We start from the raw sequence: 21,940 nt of genomic DNA, 5'->3' as shown, positions 1-21,940 counted from the left end.
AACCCCACCACCAAACCATCTACCCAAGGCTACCTCTCCTGTAAGTAAGGTATGCAACCTACCCCACCACTGAGAAAAAGACCCTCGAAATTTCTAGCAACTCATGTCCATGTTTGATGCATTTTCTTGGTACCTCTCCCCACAGCAAATGTTCAAAACACTGGCTCAGCCTATAAAACCTGAGAGAAATTGGCCATGCAGATTGACCCATTCGTCTTTCCCACATCGCCTCTGAGGTTAGAGTGGTAGGCAACCCAACCCATAAATCCTGATGAAAACATGCCCCTATACTGTTTTGCGGGACCTGCCACTGCTTGGCTGCGAGTTCCCAGTGTTGGCCATTGTTCATGGGGACCTTTGGCCAGGAAAGGAAACCAAACGGGCTGAACCCCCTTCTTCATCACCACGAGAGGGAAAACTGCGGAAAATATCCCAAGGGTACACCTACCTGATTTTTAGCCTGCCTGTACAGAGTCTGTTTTATTGCCTCAGAGTCTAAGGTGGGGTTATACACATCTTTAACTTCAAAAGCTTCCTCGGACGCCTTGCGTAGATCCAGCCCCTTCCCAAACTGCGGTAACTGCTCCAAATCTAACAGGCCGGCTTCGTCCTCCTCAACACACCTGTACCAATGACCAGGAGGGGAGGGGAGGGGTGGACCTGTTAGCGCATCTGACTGTTCACATACGGGGCCACGGTGAGCGTCGCCAAACTCGGGCAGGGGCTGACAACATGCACAGACTGTGGAGGAGTTGCCCGGAAGCTACATGCAGGACGTGTGAAAGGGAGACACACAACACACACACACACAGAGAGAGAAAGAGAGAGAGAGACAGGCACATGGACCGACAGACGTAGGGCTTGCAAATGACACCGAGGAACAAGCAAAGTGTGGCGTGGGCATGGCTGTGTGAGCTTCGATCGCACACCGTCTCACTGGCACGTGGTGCTGCATGCGCCCATGTTTGGTGCTCACTGCCCAGCTGGGGAGCTCTCCCTGGAGACGCCTCAAAGGGGTTCTCAGTGCCCCCTTGCACCATAGGCAAGGAACCTCAGGCCCGGAGGCCGGATGCGCTTGCCCTGGCCCTGCTATGCAATGCAGCCCTTGGGATTCTCCCCAGACCCCATTGCTCCTGCTATGCCCCCCCCCACTAAGTGCTTCTGATTGGCGGGATTGTGTCCTTGCACTCTGAGAATGCCTCTTGCTTGCCTGCATGGTAGGGTGGAAGGCAGGGAGGTCAACAGCAGGTGGCGCCAGAGCCAACGACAGGCCGAGCCAAACAGTTCTAGATTTGTTCCCACCCTCCTCCCTGCCAAGTTCTACAAAGGGCAGCAATGAGACCAAGGAGGAGGAAGCTGCGGGTGTCTGCTTGCATATGTGTGTTTGTGTGTGTGTGTGTGTGTTTGTGTGTGTGTGTGTTTGTGTGTGTGTGTGTGTGTGCAGCTGAAAGTTATGGACTTCATAATGGAGACAAAAGAGTCCAAAAGGTCCCCTCTAGGCTCCGGAGCACCTTGCTCCTTCAGGGTGATGCCATGGTGAGGAGCAAAAACAGCAAGGGCCTCACAAACTGCAGGTGAAATATGGCGAGCCTAGAGGGTTTTAGGCACTGCCATGTTCTTGATGATGGCCTCGGGAGTGGATTGAGCCTCACAGTCTTTCCTAAAAAATGCTGGGTGATCCATACTACACTTGGCTATGCCTTATTTCCCAGCCGGGTGTGTGTTTGCGTGAGGTTGAGAGTTCTCATCCATGCTGGGAGGGACACAAGCTAGAGGGAACCTTAAGACGTGCCTGCCAGGACATACAGGGACCCATGGGAACTGCATTTCCCATGATCCCCGGATGCCTTGGATGAAGTGGAGATGTGTGAAGGTGCCCAAAGGCTCTCTCTGCAGCCTGCGGAAGCTTGCATGGGATGCTGCTGAGAGCTGAGCTAGACTCCCTTCTTGGAGAGGTGCCGACGCATCTCTAGGGCGGATGCTATAGCCACACCGAATGGATGGTTCACGATCCCCCCCCCCACGACTTGCCAATGAGGGGTGGGAAAAGCAGGCGTTCCCCCCACCACACACTGAAAGTCCTGTCCCACCCACCTTCGGGTGCGGTCAAAACTCATGGTAAGGGACGTGGCCTCTTCATCTTCCTCATCCTCATACCCTCCTTGCGGCTCTGTCGTCGGCGACGCCGTCTCGTCCTGCGACTTCCCCGTCAGGCTGTCATCGTCTTCCTCTTCCAGTTCTTCCTCCTCCTCGTTGACATCCTCCGTTTTGTCATTTGCGAGGCCATGGCACTGGGAGTTGCCATCAGCATTCTGGATTTCAGGCCTGTGGGTTGCAAACGCAAAGGTTTCAGACGGGGGTTGCGGTAAACAGAGAGCAAAGAGGACTTTCAGCTTGAGAGTCATGCCCATCTTTGTAAAGGTGCTTTTCGACTGTTGGGTTATAAGAAATATGCTAGGACCAGGGCCGTTTTAAGTAAATCCAGTGCCCTGGTGTGAAGATCCCTCTGGCGCCCCTCGTGCTCCGCTGGGCAGGGCCAGGCGTGGCAGGCAGCCGGAGGGCACGGAGGGCCAGGTGGGGACGCTGCCAGCTGTGCTCCACCCCCACCTCCGCCTCTGCCTGCTCGGCTGAAGCGGCGGTGTGGTGCTGCCGTCCAGGGAGCCATGGCTGCAGTGCTGACGGGAAGCTCGCTGACAGCCTCCCCGCGTCCACAGCCCGAGAAGAGAGCGGTGCTGCCGGTGGGGCTGGAGGGCGCAGGTGCCCTCCTCAGGCCATGGCGCCTTGCGCCAGTAGCCTCAATGGCTAAGACGTCCCTGGCTAGGACATTTTCTCATCCACATGCCTTCCTAACCTCTGCTCCTTTGAGAATGTCTTATGCCCAGGAAAGTAAAAAGGTAAAGATAAAGGACCCTTGGATGGTTAAGTCCAGTCAAAAGCGACTATGGGGTTGCGGCGCTCATCTCCCTTTCAGTCTGAGGGAGTCAGCGTTTGTCCACAGACAGTTTTCCAGACTATGTGGCCGGCATGACTAAACTGCTTCTGGCACAATGGAACACTGTGATGGAAACCAGAGCACACAAAAACACTGTTTACCTTCCCGCCACAGTGGTACCTATTTATCTACTTGGACAGGCGTGCTTTCAAACTGCTAGGTTGGCAGGAGCTGGGGCAGAGCAACGAGAGCTCACCCCGTCACGGGGATTCGAACCGCCGACCTACCGATTGGCAAACCCAAGAGGCTCAGTGGTTTAGACCACAGCGCCACCCGTGTCCCATGCTTTTTACCAGGAAAGTACATGTCCCACAGCCTACAGCTTCATGGGCTACAGCTTAGCACACTCCTTACAGCACCTCAGGTACTAATGGATCTACTTTCAGGGAGAGGCATACCTAGGTTCCCTTGTGCCTCTGAAGTCAGGAGAGACCATGGACCAGAAACTCAAAAATTTTGCTTTTTGTCGCTTTCTGCATTTGCCAGTGACTTTCCCCCATGACCATTAGGTTCAGGTCTGCTCTGTTCTGCCTCCCCTCCTCCACCTTGGTCCAGTCTGCCTTCCTCCCTCCTCCCTCGGCTTGCTGCTCCCCCCCCATTCCATTCCCTCCTTTCTCCTCCTCCAACTCTCACCCACTCTCATTCTTTCTTCCCCCCCAAACTCCACTGGGCACTCCACTCACACATCTAACGATGCCCCTGGGGAAAGGGGCAGCTGTAGTGGCCCCTGCCGGGGACCAAATTTCTCTGCCAAGGAGCCTAGCGCAGCCTGCACACCTTGCCTGGCTGCCCGGAGCAGTGGAAAAGCTGCCCGGAGAGCTCGTAGCAGGCACGCTCCTAGTCACTCTGTCCAAGAGCAAAGAGACACACTTTTTGCACCCCTTTGGGTCTGTGCTCTTGGTGGGCCAACCTGACCAACTCATAGGTACACCCCTGCTATTAAGGCTCTTCACTTTCCCTGGGCTTTTGGCCCTTAATTTGAAGGGATTGGAATTGTGGCTTCTTTTAGTGGGGTAGAATAACTAAGCCCTGCCTTTTATCTGTACAGCTGGGTCTGTTTGCTTTTTTTAGATTTTAACTTGGCTGCTTGAAATATACTCCGAGTCAAGTGTGAATTTCATGCACTTTATTCAGCTCATAGTAGTGAGGAATGCAGTTCCCCCAAAACGTCTGCAAAACGTCTGCTTTATATACACTATATACACTATGGGCCCCACATGATTGGCTAATTCTGGGATACTCCTGTATGCCAATCGGGTTGTGGATTCACTTCCACCTGGAGCTGGATTGGGTGGCTCCTGCGGACCAATCCGACTGCTGCATTCTGAATCCTATTGTTCTAGGACCAATCAGACTGCTGCATTTTGGATCCTATTCAACTCAGTACATAACACCCCTCCCCTCTAAGTTCCAGTCCTGCCTGGGAGGTTGCATTCATAGTCCTCAAGGTACGTTGGCTGTCTTTAATGTTAAGTTGCTTCCAGTCCCTTGGTGAGAAAAGCAGCAGCAGCAGCAGCAATTTGCATGGTGTTTGAGATTGCCATAGTATACTCAAGGCACTTTGGAAAACTTTTATTTCCCAGGGATCTTCGCTGATGCTGTGAAACTGCCTGTATTCTAAGTTGGAGGGAAATGACACTTAATCTATATAACACAGCTGAGCTGGAGAAGTTCACAGCCCATGCCAGGTAAATAAGGAACTTGAATGACATCACTCATTTCAAAGTTCTGTATGCTTGGCTGGCTATAAACCCAGCGCTGACAGCTTGCCATGCTTAATTCAGATGATATCTTTGCCACAGGCCCACCAGGATCCAGGAACAACATTGTCCCAGACAGAAAATAAGCATCGACCCTCAAGAGCCATCAGAAATGCCGTGATTAGTGTCTGACTTGGGGGCCCCACTCCAAACATGGAATTCTCGATGCATAAAAAAACACAAATTAAGTATTTTTTCTTTCTTTCTTAAATGTCCATGTTCACATTACACGGCATTTGGAAAGATCAGAATAGCCTGATCGTAATTGCAACTGGCACTGCCTAGTAGGATGGGGAGAGAGTGTATTTGTGTGCGGGGTACAAAAAGGACCCTATTTATTTTCTTCTCTTGGTCCCTAAGCAGATTAAATATCCCCCCCCCCCCAAGTCAATGTGAAGTTTTAAAAAATTAAGGGTAGGGAGCACACAAGCTTCCTGTCAGCCCTGCATCTCATCACATAGTCTAAACAAGCTCAGAAGCTGCTTGTAATTAAAAAACAACAACAAAAAACCACACATACGAAAGCCAGGTCCCCCCAATCTCATTCACCCTAGAGATCAATTATGCCAGTCTGCTGAGGATTCTACCTCTAATTTGGTATCAATTTGTGTGTGTTTGCAACTAACGTGGAAAGATTCCTGATTTTCCACCAAAACTCCACCCTTGACTTTTCAGGGTTTCCTTTTCTCATTTAGATCTAAAGCACAAAGTTTTAAAAGCAAACTATTTCACAGGGTTTCTGTTTTGTTTTGTTTTGTTACTGAATGAGATTGCCATATTTTCCTCTTGGCTGCAAAGAGATCAAAGCCAGTGTGGTGTCCCTCTCATGCCTAAGCCTGTTGTATCAAGCTGCCAAGAGGCTCCGAAGCCATTCTAAGGGAATGGGGCAGTGGGGAAAGGTCACATTCAGCAGCCCTGAGTTACCGTGGCAGGGAGTTCCATACACGCTGAAATCTAAAAATCAAATTAGCAGTAACGTTTATACAAGGTGAGGCTGAGGAAAGCACTTTCTTATAGGTTGTGGAATCCGATTCCCGACACTCACAAATAATTCCTTGCATTCAGAAATCTAGCCTGTCAACCTTTCCCCTGAAACACTACTTTTCTATGTGTGGGGATTTTTTTTACTCCCTTTTTCGTATGAAGGAGTACTTATGTGAGCCCCCACCTGCAGTCTGTTGTGAAGCAGCTCAGACACGCTTTATCACCACACTGCAGAACTGGGTTGCAAATACCAAACTAAGTCAGAAGTGCACTATAATTATAACACAAGCTGTTTCCTAATTCCTTTAAGCTCTTCCCCAAAAATCCTTGCAGATGTCTGCTGAGGTTGTCACTGTCACCATAGCGAATGTGCAAAGTTGCCTTAGATCAGGGTTTCCGAAACTTGGATCTCCAGCTGTTTTTGAACTACAGTTCCCATCATCCCTAACCACTGATCTTGCTAGCTAGGGATTATGGGAGTTGGAGTCCAAAAACAGCAATACATGTGCTCTACCTCTGAGCAACGCTAGCCAACCCCCTTCCCAAAATTAATGTCTAACCAAATGGCCCCTTCTCCATTGCGAGGCTAGCCTCTGATTATGACCCGGAAGCTCACAATTCATACTCTCTCCATCACTAAAAGCACATTGAAACACACTCACCTTTTATCTGCTAAGCCCGACGATTGGTTCATCTCGCTATTTGCAATAAAGTTTCTGATTTCGGAGAAATACGAGTCTTCCTTCTCGTCTAAAAGTGCATGGTTGTCTGATTCTGAGGTCGGCGAGGAGGCGTTGGTCCCCAGGTGGTTCGTGATGACGCCCGTGTGCTGGCTCACTGCGGTGCCGGAAGAGAACAAGCGCACAATAAGATGCGGAGCTGTGAAACGATGGTGCTAAGAGAGCGTTGGTGGCGGGGGATGGGGACACCTTAATGCAGGGGTCAGCAACCTTTTTCAGCCGTGGGCCGGTCCACCGTCCCTCAGACCATGTGGTGGGCCGGACAATATTTTTTGGGGGAAAATGAACAAATTCCTATACCCCACAAATAACTCAGAGATGCATTTTAAATAAAAGGACACATTCTACTCATGTAAAACATGATGATTCCTGGACTGTCTGCGGGCCGGATTGAGGCGGCGATTGGTCCGCATCCCGTCCATGTGCCTTAGGTTGCTTATGTCTGGGCTCTCAATTTCCCCAGCTATTCCAATACAGTGTTGGGCTAAAAATAATAACCATTCCAAAAGCCCAGCTTTTGATGGGCTATGATCGTGATGGCTCTGCTGCTAATTTGCTGCCAAAGCATCCTGCAGCTTTTATGAGGGTGGATGGGGTTGTTTTGAACATTTTTTGATGGGCTGTGTGTGTTTCTGCATGCATCTGTCAATATTATAATGTATTTATATTTAGGTTTTTCAGTACAACGTAAGTACAGTTGGAAACCTCACAGGCAACAAACAAATCTAATGAACGGCGGCGGCAGCAGCAGCAGCAATAACAGGTTGTATTCAATGTTAGTCCTTCTGAAAGCAAACCCACTGAAATTAATGAATGCAACTAAGTTGGATCCATTAATTTCAATAGGCTGTATCCAATGCTTGTCCTACTCAGAGAGAAGACCCATTGCAATGGATGGGCATGACTAAATTAAGCCCATTTATCTTACGTTTCAACTAGAACTTAGTTGGGTTGGATACAACCCAGTCTGCAGTCCACGTGCTAATTGTTGGAGGGCAACTTCCAAGCCCTTCCTGCTCTCCCCTTCTTAAGGTTCATTCTGTTTAGGAATCTGTCTTCTACTGAGTCAGAAGATCGGTCCATTTAGTTCAGTATTGTCTGCACTGACTGGCAGTAGCTCTCCAGAAATCCAGGCTGGGTTCTGTCCCTGTCCTATGTGAAGATGGCTAGGGACTGATGCAGGGGCGTCGCAAGGGGTGTGTGGCCCACCCGGGTGTCATGCCTGGGGGGGGGGGGTTGACAAAATCACCCCGGGCAGATCAGTGTGGCGGTGCTCACCCCACGCTGGGTGGATTTTCGCGATTGGCATGATCGTCGTCATGAAGATCTACCTGCTGATTGCACAAATATGGCCAGCGATCAACCTGGCAACCTTCCTTAAAATAATCTGAACAACTCTGGGCAACGTTCCCAAAAACTGCAGTGTGTGTGTGTGTGTGTGTGTGTGTGTGTTTGACAAATTTTTTTTTGCACCGGGTACCACCTGACCTTGCTCCGCCACTGCACTGATGCCACAGAGCTATGCCCCATTCAAACAGACTTGGACTGGACAGTCCTTTAAATAGAGGACTTCTTCATGCAGGGGAATGCCCTCTGTAAAGAAGGACACACGATCAGTCTAATGAATGAAAACAAGCCAAACTGACATGGTCCAGGCAGAGACCTGGGAGCAACACTTATCCAAAGATCTCATCGTTGGGTTCTCTTCCTCCGAGAAAGCGTTTAAAAAGCGATCGGTGGTGGGAAAACCAAGGCTTGCATTTCACCCGTACGATTCTGAGCCTGCACCGTTCCCCGTTACCTGGCACACTCTCGTGTTCGTGCTTTTTCAGGTGTCGGTCGAGATTGGTCTGCTGGCCGAAGCAACGATTACAAAGGTGGCACTTGAATGGCTTCTCCTTGTTGTGGATGTTTCGGACGTGGCGCTGGAGGTTGGATGAAATGCTGAAGGACCGGTCGCAATATTTACATCTGGAGCGAGAAAGAAGAGAGACATTGTGGGGGGAACCCTCCAATAACACAGGGTAAAAGAAGTTGTCTGCAATGGTTGGTTCTCTGGGGGCTGTGGTTTCTGCTCCCTTTCAACCCTACAATTCTATGAGTTCCTGAGGTGGTGGTGCTTGAGAGGTTGCCCTCAGACTCTGGAACACCCTCCCCTCCGCAGCTCATCTGAAATCACTACTGCATACATTTCGATGTCAGGTGAAGTTGCGCCTTTTTGTCCAAACTTTTGAAGGTGGACGGTATTACCCCAATTCATTTTTATTTTTTTAGCTACACATAACCCTCTCTAGAATCCCATGCTGGGCATTGGCTGCATAGAACTAAATAAACAAACTAAATAAATAAACTAAATAAGCATATAAATAAATAAACTAAATAAGCATATAAGGGTCTGGTGACTTCTGTTTCAGTGTATCTGAAGAAGTGTGCATGCACACGAAAGCTCATACCAAGAACAAACTTAGTTGGTCTCTAAGGTGCTACTGGAAGGAATTTCTTATTTTTTTATTTTGTTTTGACTAAATAAACAAGCAACCACACCTGCCGCTAGGACCCCTGTGGGAGGCAATCTCCTTTCATTTGCTGACTGCTGCTTTTACGGTTATTACGTGCTGTGATATTTGTTTGTTTTGGTTGGGGGGGGCGAGACGGGGGAGGCCTTATTGATATTACAGTTATTTTACTGTCGGCCACTTTGGATTGTGCAGAAGTATAAGTGGAGAAGCTAACAAAAACAGCTAAACGAAATAAAAATAAGGCCAAACCACACAATAAAAGGGAATGATAACGGCGCCTGAATAATTTACTATTGTAATAATTACAAGAAGTTCCTGCAACAAAATGGAGTGCTCCTGTACAAGGTTCCAACCAACCACGCCTTGTCTCGGGATACTCCATTCCATCCTTTTCTCAGTTTTCTGGGGTTTCCTTTCCCTTCTAACACTCAGCCCTTATTGGGCTGTTTTGGGGTTTCCTCCCACTTTGGGTTCCCCCCTCTCTAAAAATTATAGTGCTTCTGCAAACCTTGAGGTTTGGCTAAACAGGGACCCAAAATCTGATCGATTGTGATGATGGTGATGACCTCTCCCTTCCTCCTAGGAGCTCAAGTTGGTGTACATTGCTCTCCCCCTCCTCAAAACAACCCTACGAGGTATCTGAAGAAGTGTGCATGCACACGAAAGCTCATACCAAGAACAAACTTAGTTGGTCTCTAAGGTGCTACTGGAAGGATTTTTTTTTATTTTTTTTTGAGGTAGATTAGGCTGCCAAATAGAAGGGGAAGAAATGGAGGCAGTGAGAGGTTTTACTCTCTTGGGCTCCATGATCACTGCAGATGGTGACAGCAGCCACGAAATTAAAAGACGCCTGCTTCTTGGGAGGAAAGCAATGATAAACCTAGACAGCATCTTAAAAAGCAGAGACATCACCTTGCCGACAAAGGTCTGTATAGTTAAAGCTATGGTTTCCTCAGTAGTAATGTATGGAAGTGAGAGCTGGACCATAAAGAAGACTGATTGCCAAAGAATTGATGCTTTTGAATTATGGTGCTAGAGGAGACTCTTAAGATGCCCATGGACTGCCAGAAGATCAAACTTCTCCATCCTTAAAGAAATCAGCCCTGAGTGCTCACTGGGAGGACAGATCCTGAAGCTGAGGCTCCAGTATTTTGGCCACCTCATGAGAAGAGAAGACTCCCTGGAAAAGACCCTGATGTTGGGAAAGATGGAGGGCACAAGGAGAAGGGGACGACAGAGGATGAGATGGTTGGACAGTGTTTTCGAAGAGACTAGCATGAGTTTGGCCAAACTGCGGGAGGCAGTGGAGGATAGGGGTGCCTGGCGTGCTCTGGTCCATGGGGTCACGAAGAGTCAGACATGACTGAACAACTGAACAACAACAAGGCTTAGAGTTGGTGAGCAGCCGAAGGTCACCCAGCGAGCTTCATGGTCGAGAAGGGATTTGAACATCCCACTAGTGCCGGGAAGAATTGAGTTTGTTACGGCTACTGTAGCTGCTCATATTGGAGTTGAGGCAGTTAATGATGGCAGCTATAATAAGCAGCGGTACCAATCTTGGCTGGGGAAGGTTTGTGAGGCTTGTAAAAAAAACTCTGGTGTGCAAGATCTCCAGATTTCCTGAAGAGGGCAGCATTGGGGCACCCAGAAACGGAATTGGGATTTCAGTGCCTGTTGAAGTCAAGCTTTGTTCCTTCCTTGGAGGCTGCCCCCTCTCTGCCAACAGGACTGCTTATTAGATTTGCTAGCACTTGTATCCTTCAGCCTATTGATGCAGAGTACACAGAGTTTGTTTTCTTAAAAATAAACTTTCAAAGGAGGGGAGCAATTGTCACAATTCTACATTATGCAGACAGCACATACTTTCCAAATGCGCTACAGCTGGGACCGAGACTAAAAATACCTCCCCTATTATTTTTGGAAACAGCGGATATACATTTATGAAACACTCTCCTTTTTGTTTTGTTTTTTCGGACCCCGCATTCAGCTTGCGATTTGCCGGCTTTGAAAAACGAGCTGGACTCAAGGTGTTACGTGTCACAAAACACTGTCATTAAAGCCTCCATTCTGAGGGGAAGGCAGGCTTACTGAAAAGCAGAGTCATTTCAAATATTTCTGGAGGTGGTGTTGGCAACTTTTAGGGGCATAATAGGAAATCACAATTTCAGAACAAGCCAGGTTCTGAAAACACAGTTTAACCCTGGCTTGGCCTCACTAAGCCATAACCTAAGTAAGCCACAGTTTCTGAGCTTTAGACATCATGGGAAACTGTGGTTTGTTTAAAAGTGGAAATGGAAGCTTCTGAACATGATGCTTCTCAACCATGAGGTGCAGCATGAGAACACATGAACCTAAGGCACGTATAAGCTTGTTAACATAGTGAGAAACCATGGTTTTCTATTACGTCTGAACTAGGCTACAGTGGACAGGGACTCTCAAAGCATTTGTTCTGCAACACAGGGAAAGCCGTTGCTATCACCTTCCAACAGAAATGCACAGGTGTGTATCCAGTGCTACTCAGAGTGAAATGGGTGGACGTGGCTAACTTAGGCCAATTAATTTCAGTTGGTCTACTTGGAGTAAGACTTGAGATTTGCTTCTTTTTCAGAGAGGGGATACTCCTGCAAACCTTGCCAGCAACATCTGGGGGGTCATAGTTTTCCCCACCTTTGCCTATACACATTTGCCAGGGAGTACACCCCAGTGAAGTCAAAGAATTGTAGAATTGTATGATTGGAAGGACCCCACAGGTCATCCAGTCCAACCCTCTGCAATGCAGGAATCTCAGCTAAAGCATCCATGACAGATGATGATGATGATGATGATGATGATGATGATGATGATTAATTCCCCGCACATCTAGCCAGGCCTCCCCAGCCACTCTGGGCAGCTTCCAACAGAATATTAAAAACACAATAAAACTTCAAACATTAAAAACTTCCCTAAACAGGGCTGCCTTCAGATGTCTTCTAAAAGCCAGTTGTTTATTCCTTTGACATCTAGTTCCAGAGGGCGGGCGCCACTCCCTGTAACTTCGCTTCTCACAGTGAGAGAACCGCCAGAAGGCCTCAGTGGACCTCAGTGTTTGAGCTGAACAATGGAGGTGGAGACGCTCCTTCAGATATATATACTGGGCTGAAGCCGTTTAGGGCTTTCAAGGTCAGCACCAACACTTTGAATTGTGCTCAGAAACGTACTGGGATCCAATGTAGGTCTTTCAGGACCAACCTCTATCCAACCTCTGCTCAAAAAACCTCCAGAGGCATTACTGGGGTTTACATCAGAGTAGAATCATCAGAGTTGGAAGGGAACGCAGGGTTCACCAACTCCCTACAACGCAGGAGCCACAGCTGAAGAATCCAATGGCAACAGACATGCCCAGGATTGCCCTGGGAATTGGGATTGGAGCAAAGTTCGTCAACTCAGCTCTGCTTCACATGCCCTGAAGTTCACGCTCACTCACAGGCAGGTGCTTGATTGATCTCTCAGATTAAATGGGTCAACAAAGGAACTACTTAAACAGCTTAAAGGGGGGGTCCAAATATATGAGCTAGAACCTAGCAATGGGCTCCTTCCTGCCCAGGCCAAGCCAGAATGCTTTCCAAGGAGCCATTTGTTTTGCTAAAATTAGAAGCCAACATTGCGAAAAGGAAAGGAAAAACAAAACAAAACACCCAACAGTGGCCCATGCTCTTTGCAAAATGCCACCTTCCCTCTCTGCAGTGCCATTACTATGCAGGGTTGCCCAGAAGTCAAACCTTGATTGCTAAAAAATAAAATAAATAAAAAATAATGCACAGACTTTCCCCAACCCCATTTCTGGGAGAGGACCAGACCAAATACAAACTTTATTTTGCTAACTTATGCTAAGTATCAAAGTCTCCTTTTTTGGAAGAAAAATGGACTGAACAAGCTGTGAATGATCTGGTGTGTGCTTTGGGCTGGATAAGAGAACACGGCAGTATTCATCTCCTTCAAACAGCAAAACAGCCCAACAGACAGATTGGAAGAGCGGGGAGTGGGGAAGCAACTGCAGAATGTGCATTTGGGGGGGCGGGGCGAGTGAGGCAGTGGCCATGGAAGCAGGTCTTGACCAAAATGAAAAATAAAACTAAAAACCCTAGCACAGAGCCAAAAGCTCCTACAAGGACAGTGGCGGCACCGGGGTGAAAATTGAAGACCTCGCTCTGCTGACTGAGAAGGAGGTTCCCCCAAACACAACAGGGCCAGCTGAAAAACGTTTTAAAGTAATTGACACGTGTCAAGTATACTCTAGCCCTGACCAAGGTCCCCAGGATTCTCAGAGGCCCCAAGGTGTGCCTGAAAACCAGACACTCCTTTGTGAGTCCCGTGCTCTGAGCATTTGGGCACTCTTTTCACCGCCAGATCCTTTGCTTCTAGTGTTACAAATGCTGGGCGCTTCCCCTCCCCTCTGCCAAGCCCAGAGGGCCCCAGGCACTCACCCAGGGTCTATGTTCCTTTGGAGAATTGAGGCATGGCGAAGACTGCCGTAGCTTTAAGAAATATGGTTTATTCGCCTATGTACACCTTCAGTCTGCATGGAAGGAGTCCGGCTCTTACAGCATGGTCCTTTCAAGAGGGGCTTGTTCCCCACAGCAGTGCAGCCCTGAAGTCCAAGGCATCTCTCCCAGCCAGCCTTTATTTAGCCAACCAGCCCAAGGTGAATCCCAGTCTTTCTTCTTCCTCAAACATCTTGCTAAAAACTCTCTTCTTCTGTCACCTCACACCCAGTTACCCTGATGGCAACCTTCCAAACCCCCAGTCTCTGTTCACGCCTCAGGGCAAGCGGAGAGGACAGCTCTCTTGCATTGCCAATGGCTCTCAATGGCCCTGTATTGTTTCTTAATGGCCCTAGCTTGGCCAGGTCCTTTTGCAAAGGCTAGTTCAGGAATTGAGAGTCCCATGGACTGCAAGAAGATCAAACCTATCCATTCTTAAGGAAATCAGCCCTGAAGGACAGATCCTGAAGTTGAGGCTCCAGTACTTTGGCCACCTCATGAGAAGAGAAGACTCCCTGGAAAAGACCCTGATGTTGGGAAAGATGGAGGGCACAAGGAGAAGGGGACGACAGAGGACGAGATGGTTGGACAGTGTTCTCGAAGCTACCAACATGAGTCTGACCAAACTGCGGGAGGCAGTGGAAGACAGGAGTGCTCTGGTCCATGGGGTCACAAAGAGTTGGACATGACTAAACGACTAAACAAGAAGAAGATTAAGAAGAAGAAGAAGAAGTAGTTCGGGAATTCTTTTGCAGCCTGTATTTCTCCCCAAATAATCAAAATCCTACCATTTATTAATTTCTAGGGCTTGCCCCCCCAATCTATAACAATATAATAGAGTAGTCCTCCCCAAGCCCTTTCCTTCTCCTGCACCACCCCCAGAGGCTGCTCTTTATGCTTCCTTTGCTTCAGACCACCTCTTTCTTCATGCTAAAGCTACTTTTATGCCCATTCCCTTTCACACACACCCTGCCGGCAAACCGTCTCGAGAAATTGTTGAAATCCAACCTCCGCCTCCCCCCAAAACCGGGCTGAAATTTCTCTTTACTGGCGCCATTATGAAAAACTGCCATGCACACCTAGGGCCATATCCTACTAAGTTTAACTCAAGAGTAAACCCACTGAAATTAATGGGTCTACATCAGTCATGTCCATTAATTTCAATGGATGTACCATTGGAGAAGACTCTTAGAAATTATCAGGTTTGTGGAGTCCCCCCCCCCGCCCCCCCGGCAACAGCAGATATTTTGCGGCCTATCTTCTGCTCCACACTGAACTCTAAAAGGGCACCTGTGGTACAGAGGCCCTGAATGTGGAGGCTCCATTCTGAGGCATATCTGCTGTGAATCTGCTAGGTTCATCTATGCTGAGTCACCATCCCATGATCCTGTGGCAATCAGTTCCACAGATAAACCAGGCTCCTTTATATTTGCCCCCCCAACCCTTCTTGCTGATAATTCTCTTCAGAAAAAAGTCTATATCGACTGTTTCCCGCTGTTTGTCCTGAGATTTAAAGCTACGTTCTTCCTTACCTGTAAGGTTGCTCTCCTGTGTGTGTCCGCAGATGTCTCGTCAGATTTGCTGAACGTGGGAATATTTTACCACAGTACCTAGGAGGCGAGAAGACAGTGAAGTTCATACCCTAGTCTTATGGCTATCGCAGGAACATGGGAAGCCACCTTACACTTTACGAGTCAGAGCATTGGTCCATCTAGCTCAGTATTGCCTGCCCTGACTGGCAGCGTCCCTCTGGAACTTCAGACAAGCACTACCTGGAGATGCCAGAGATTGAACCTGGGACCTTCTACATGCAAAGCAGATGCTCTACCACTGAACCACATCCTTCCTTTATGGCCCTTTGCTATAGTGGTGTGATCCAGAGATTACTAATTGGCATGAGGGGGTAGAGGGAATCTCAAGCAAAGAAATCAGAAAGAGGAAGAGAAGGAAACTATGTGTCCCCCAGAGAGCTCTGGGGGACACACAGTGGCTAGTGAACCTGACCGTTGCACCAGCACTGCAGAGCAAACTTAGGCTGTTTGTTTCATTTTCTTGGATCAGGGGTCACTAATATGGTGCCCATGTGTGCAGTGACATCCTTGAGGCATCCTCCTGGTGCCCATGAAGCTTCTGAGCCCCCCCCGAAACCACAGCACAGTGGCTTCTTGTCTACAAGTTGGTGAGGCGGCTTACCTTCTTTCCCCTCAACAAGTCCGTAGAGCTGAAGGAGGAAGTTGGGAAAGTGACGCTCTTTCCCATGTCCTCTTTCAACTCTATGGGCTTTCCAAGGCTCAGATCAATGCCAATGGGACGCTTGCAAAAGAGCAGTGTGTCGGGACACCCTTTCTACCTCTCTCTGGTGATCTGAAGGAGGAGAGAAGTGATCAGAGAGGGTGGTACCCACGGCACTCAATCAAAAATCCCAAATGTGCCCACTGGCCTAGAAGGATGGCAACCCCTGTACCAGATCTTGCATCCTACCTCGAGCCGAGCCTTTTCTCTTCCTTTGCAGCAGCTGCTAACGGCCCTGAGTTTCTTACCTGCAGGTATAGCGTTCTTTGCCCTTGCGCAAAATGGGGTCGGACAGCGTTGGGGGCGGCGACCGGAAGTTGAAAGGGTGGTGCGGGAGGGGCTGCAAGGAAGCGCCGGCATCCGCCTTCATGGCTGCAAAGCTCTCCAGTTTCTCCGTCATGGTCTCTATTGCCGACATCTGTTCAGAGAAGGGGGGAAGGTTTGTCACCCGTGGTGGCCAACACAATTCGTTTATGGATTTTGAGCAAGCAGGGTGGCGGAGGGATTCTAGATTCTACCAACCAGGCAAGCCTATAAGCACCCAACCTCTTTTCAGACAGAGGTAATTCCAAGTCGGGCCTAGCCACTCCACTTCCTTGATTTTAATGAGATATTGCTCTGGAGTTTTTCTGCACATTGTATGACGTAAGGTTTAGATAATTTAGTTCAGGCCAGGCTGCAGGAGCTTGTCTGCTGCTTTATCATCACCCAGGGGTGGGTGAATGTGTTTCAGTTTCTCTCATTTTCCAATTATTATTATTATTATTATTATTATTATTATTATTATTATTATTATTAGAATTTATATACCGCCCTATACCCGAAGGTCTCAGGGCAGTTCACAGAAAAGATCAACATAAAAATCACAATATATATAATAAAAATAAAAACAACAACCCAATAACACCCCCTTTCTACCCTTCAGTTCTCCACATTTCCACATTAGTGTGCAATTATTATTATTATTATTATTATTATTATTATTATTATTATTATTATTTCCTCATGAAAATTCACCAGCATTTTAGCCATTTATCTGAATACAATGTATTTTTATTATACTAGTTTTGTCAATGTACACATTTATGTGCACACTTTCTCCTAGTACAAGCATCTTTTAAAACGTTACTTGGCTGCAGAACTGCCTTGCAAAATTCAGAGAGGTGCGTTTCAATGCACACATCCTTTCAGACTATGCAATTTAGGTAAGTTGGCCTTTCAATGAGAACCACCCCATCCCTATTCCCAACTTGTTTTTTCTTCCAAACGTTCCCCCCATGTAGAAACCTGCAATAACTAGCACACTGGGGTCTGTGCTAAACATCTCGTCCTTATAGCTGGTTAACATTGTTCAGCAGGGGAAACAGCCCAATAAAGTGAAACTTTTGCCCTGTAAGATAAATCCTTTGCTGTGTTACGCAAAGAGCTAGGCAATTAAAAGTTGTCTTAATGGTATTGTTATGTGGGAAGGAAAGAGCAATGGAGGCTGAGCAGGGTGCAAGGCTCAGAATTAAGAGTCCAATGTTGTGGAGGGGAGGTCACACTTTTGATGGCAGGAGGGATCTCTCAGTCACAAAACGAAGTGCTTTGTTGAGTACCTGGGAGAGCTGGCCTTTGCCATGTTCCTGCTCCGTTGAAATGGGACTGGAGATAATGCCTAAGAATGCATACCACTACTGACAGGCGGATCTGCCAAATTCAGTTTCTCTGAAGTGTGAAGTCAGTGGCTTTACATTAAAATGTGGAACATGTACAGCCCCCCCCCCCGATTCTCTCTCTCTCTCTCTCTCTGTGTGTGTGTGTGTGTGTGAGAGAGAGAGAGAGAGAGAGAGAGAGAGAGAGAGAGAGAGAAAATGAGTAAGAAAATAGGAGGGGAGGGAAGGGGGAAGAGGCAGAGTCAGAGAGAATGAGTAAGAAAAAAATGAAGGGAAGGGGAGCTAGAGATAGAGATAGAGATAGAGAGAGAGAGAGAGAGAGAGAGAGAGAGAGAGACTGAAGGAAAGAAAACAAGGGACAACATTAAGGAAGGAAGATAGATAGATAGATAGATAGATAGATAGATAGATAGATAGATAGATAGATAGATAGATAGATGGATGGATAGACAGAGAGAGAGAGTGCTGTCCTGATCATTGAGGAATAAATTGCAGACAGTTGACAACCAATCATAAACCTTAAAAAAGAAAATAAAAGGAGTCCCATAAAAGCCATTTTGTGTTATTTAATAGAACAGATCCTGGGCCTGTATGATAATAGCGCAAGGGAACAGAGGGCCAGCCTCCGCTGCCAGTCATGTAACAAAACCGAGCGGGTTGCAAAACGCTTGGTGGATCTCGTCGAGGGTTCTTTTCACTCAGCCCTTTACCGGAGTACCTGGTGGCGGCTTTTGTTGCTCCCTGCTCTTTCGGCACTTAATCACAGAGGGTTTGCCAGTGTGAGATGTCGTGGGCTCGTTTTACAATTCTAAAGGCAGGCCCTGGCCTCTCCGTTTGGCAGGAGCATTTGCTATTTAAGGAAGGAGCAACTGGTTCGAAATGACAAATAAAGATGAGGAAGAAAAGAAAAGCAGAGAAGAGGAAGAAGGAAAGACAGTCATCGGGGCGGGGGGCGGGGGGGGGGCTTGCCATTAAGCAATCGGGAAGGCTTGCCAATGATTTGTGCAGGCAGAAGTTCATTCGAAACAGATCATGCTGGAGTCGTACAAAAATCAGTGCAGGGGGGAAAGCCTTCTTTTGTTTAACCCCCCCCCCCCCCCCCCGCCACTTGCAAAACAAAAGAGAGATACATGTCATGTTGTTAGAAATGCCAGCGTGGGAATCCAGCATATATTTATTTTTTATGTTATTGTTCTTGGTTTCCAAAGGCTAATGGTCTCCCGAAATGCCAGGTTTTGTACAAATCAGCATTTCAGTTTTAAAAACCCCACATGGCCCAGTAAAACTAAATGACAAAGCATTAGGAGTTGGGTATCAAAAATAGCTGTCCATGGCTAGCTAACCTGTGGTCCTCCAGAGGTTGTTAGACTACAACTTCCATCGTCACCGACATTTGGCCATGCTGGTGGGGGTGCTGATGGGAGGAGGAGTCCAACAACGTCTGCAAAGCAGCCCCATGTTGACTATCCTGACCTTATGCTGATATTTTGCTGTTGACAAATAGCACTTGCAAGGAAATGCCACAGTATGGAGTTCAAGGGTTTCAGACAGACAGACAGACAGACAGACATGTCCCCTTCTGGGAATGTTCCAGGAGTAGGGAACCTTGGTCGCAGGGGACAAATGTGGCCTTCCAAACCTCTCTCTGTGGCCCCTGCACCTCTGGTTAGGCCAAAGTCCTCATTGACCCTGATTCATACTCTCCTCAAGTGCTTTTGCCTAGCTGGAAGCTGTCCAGCTCAGGCTGAAATGGTCCTTACCCTTTGAACTATGGACACACAACTTAAGCAATTAATCTACATTGCACTGCAAATTACAGCCAGGAAATGGTGTCAGGAACAGATGGGTCTGTGTGCATCTCCCCTATGTGGTGAACCTTTGAGATGCGTATGGAAGCTACCCAGTGAAATAACTTCTGCCATTGGCTGTGCTCACTGAAGGTGACTATTGGACCTTCCTGGACAGGAAGCAGTTTAAGAGGACTTCCTGTTCTAGTTGATTCTTGATGCAACAACAGTCTTCCTGAACTCTGTTGTGTCCCTGTTTATGCTTTAGTCTTGACTTTTGGTTTGCTCCTTGATCTTGCCTCCTTGGTTTTTATTTTTTATTTTTACTTGCTTTCTGGTCCTGACAACTAGCTGCTCTCCCGGCTCCCAGCTCCCCCTACTCTGCTTCCCACAGTTAGGGATGGGCAGGTCTGTCCACTTTTGTTTCTCTCAATTTCTAATTTGTTCCAACTTTAAGTTCAGTACTCCACATTTCCACATCAGTTTGTGAAATAATAATAATAATAATAATAATAATAATAATAATAATAATAAGGCCTTCATGAAAATTCACCAGCAAAATTATTGCAATGTACACATGTTTATGTGCAATTTTGCACATTTTTGCAAAGCAATTTCCCCTAATATAAGGCACTCTTAATGTTATAATCACAGGTATCTGCCTCTTTATTGACATTTTGTCCCAGTATATGCCTTACTTGGCTCGAGAACTACACTGCAAAATTCGGAGGAGTGCCAATTTCAATGAATGGCTTTGTTTCATTTCACATATTGTTTCAGAAAGTGTGAATTAGGTGGGTTCACCTTTATATGCAATCTAAATCATGTTTCTTCCCCATCCAGACCCACAGCCTAGCCCCAACATTCAAGAGGTTCACAGCGCCACTCAGTCAAGAAGCTTGTTGGGTGACCACGGGATACACACACTATATTTTAGCTTACCCTGCTTCACAGGGCTGTTGTGAGAATTGAATGGGTGGGTGAGTATGAATGGGGAATTCATACATGCTGCCCTGGGTTATTTGAAGGAAAGGCGGTATGAAAATAATATAAAGGAATTGTTGATAATGGTGATGGTGAGAACGACCACCATCATTGTATATATTCTGTTGACAGATACTAATTTGACAGACAACCAATGTGACAGATATTTTATGAGATTGACTTTTAGACCCTTCTGTGCCCCCCCCCCCCAGCACACAGTCTTTCTCGGAGCGCATAGCTTTCTCACCAGACTTTCTGGGACAGCTATCAGATCATTTCTCTCCTGCTATTCTAACCCACACAAACACAGGATGTCCCTGGCCAGCCTGTCACCATTGTAGGACCTTCTCAAATGGAAAATCGGGGGAAGTTATTAACCAAACTCTCAGGCTGAGACAAAACAATGAAGGAACTAAGTTTAGCTGTGAAAGCAAAACCATACCGGGCGGGGAAAGCTCCAGCAACAAAACAATGGTTGTTGAGTACCCTGTAAATGAAACCACAGGGTAGACTCTGGCTGTTTCCAACAGAAGGGAAACTGAGATGTGACACTGTTGGCTTGTGCTTTATCACTAGCCCCTCTGCTTAAAGGATGGCAAAGGTGCTTAAAGATGAGAGTGAAGTCAGGGGCCCCTAATATGGTGGGACCCCTGTTCAGGGGCCTTTTAGCAAAGTCATGGAAACACACAAGACCCTGCCACTCTGCTCTTGATAGCACTAGGCCAATGGTCTCATTCAATGAAATGGCATTTTTATGTGCTCAGTTATGAGGGGCCCTAGAATCATGGAATCGTAGAATTGTAGATTTGGAAGGCACCACGAGGGTAATCAAGTCCAACCCCCTGCAATGGAGGGATTTCCCCCCCCCAACATTGGGGTCGAACCCATGACCCTGAGATCAAGAGTCTCATGAGAACTTGCAAAGTATCTCAGAGCTTTGGGTGCTCTGAAAAGGTCTAGTGTTCAAATAAAGCTAATAATAATAATAATAATAATAATAATAATAATAATAATAATGTTGCTGCTGCTGATGTTGCTGACGTCAGGCTAGAAACGATCCTGCAAACCTCCCTACAAGTACCTGGCTGGGGTAGAACATTTATCTCTGGTGTGCTAGATTTGGACCGGGGGGGGGGGCACACATACACCAATAAAATATAAAAAATAAAATTTATTTTATCTCTGCAAATGAACTTTTTTTTTGGCAATGCCTTTTTGGGGCCAATTTTCTGAGTTGCAAACTCCTGCAAAATCCAGGGAATTGTAAAATGCTGAGCTGTAGTCGCTACCAGTCCTACTAAGAGTAGAAGTTAAGGAACATGATTAACTTAGCCCCAATCATTTCAATGGGTCTACTCAAAGTAGGTCTTAGCTGGATACAGTCCGCTGCTCTGATCCACACATTTGTTTGGGAGGTTCCAGACAAAGTAGGTTCTCATCAAACTGCACCAAAGTCAAATTCAACACTTTTTTTTTTTTGGTCTTACCTGGGGATGAAAAAGCAGCGGGGATGGTCTCAGATACTTCTCCTTCAATGCGCCCACTGAATCTACTACCTTCCGCTTCTCCACCCTGCTGGACAGCAATACAGAGGGTTACATACCTCACAGGGCCTCAAGGGAAAACCAGAAGAATCACAGAATTGTAGAGTTGGAAGGGACCACGAGGGCCATCTAGTCCAACCCTCTGCAATGCAGGAATCTTTTG

At 47.2% G+C, this 21,940-nt stretch overlaps 1 protein-coding gene across 12 annotated transcripts in view; it reads right to left on the bottom strand.

Annotated features, from left to right (window-relative positions):
• PRDM16 (PR/SET domain 16) overlaps positions 1 to 21,940 on the bottom strand; it is a 433,577-nt gene that overhangs the window by 3,717 nt on the left and 407,920 nt on the right. For 8 of the 12 annotated variants that reach the window (XM_033156414.1, XM_033156415.1, XM_033156408.1 and 5 more), the window contains 7 exons: positions 21,721 to 21,808; positions 16,056 to 16,225; positions 15,048 to 15,125; positions 8,278 to 8,447; positions 6,399 to 6,573; positions 2,095 to 2,325; positions 449 to 623 (listed from right to left, as the gene is read on the bottom strand). In XM_033156414.1, coding sequence (XP_033012305.1) covers positions 449 to 623; positions 2,095 to 2,325; positions 6,399 to 6,573; positions 8,278 to 8,447; positions 15,048 to 15,125; positions 16,056 to 16,225; positions 21,721 to 21,808 — 1,087 coding nt within the window. The remainder of the gene's footprint in view (positions 1 to 448; positions 624 to 2,094; positions 2,326 to 6,398; positions 6,574 to 8,277; positions 8,448 to 15,047; positions 15,126 to 16,055; positions 16,226 to 21,720; positions 21,809 to 21,940) is intronic. The other 4 variants (XM_033156409.1, XM_033156411.1, XM_033156418.1 and 1 more) reach the window with 2 other exon arrangements.

The sequence above is a fragment of the Lacerta agilis genome, chromosome 8 (assembly GCF_009819535.1).
Source record: "Lacerta agilis isolate rLacAgi1 chromosome 8, rLacAgi1.pri, whole genome shotgun sequence".
In the NCBI taxonomy this organism is placed as follows: domain Eukaryota; kingdom Metazoa; phylum Chordata; class Lepidosauria; order Squamata; family Lacertidae; genus Lacerta; species Lacerta agilis.
Note: the sequence above shows the minus strand (reverse complement) of the source record. Positions and strands in the feature narration are given on the sequence as shown.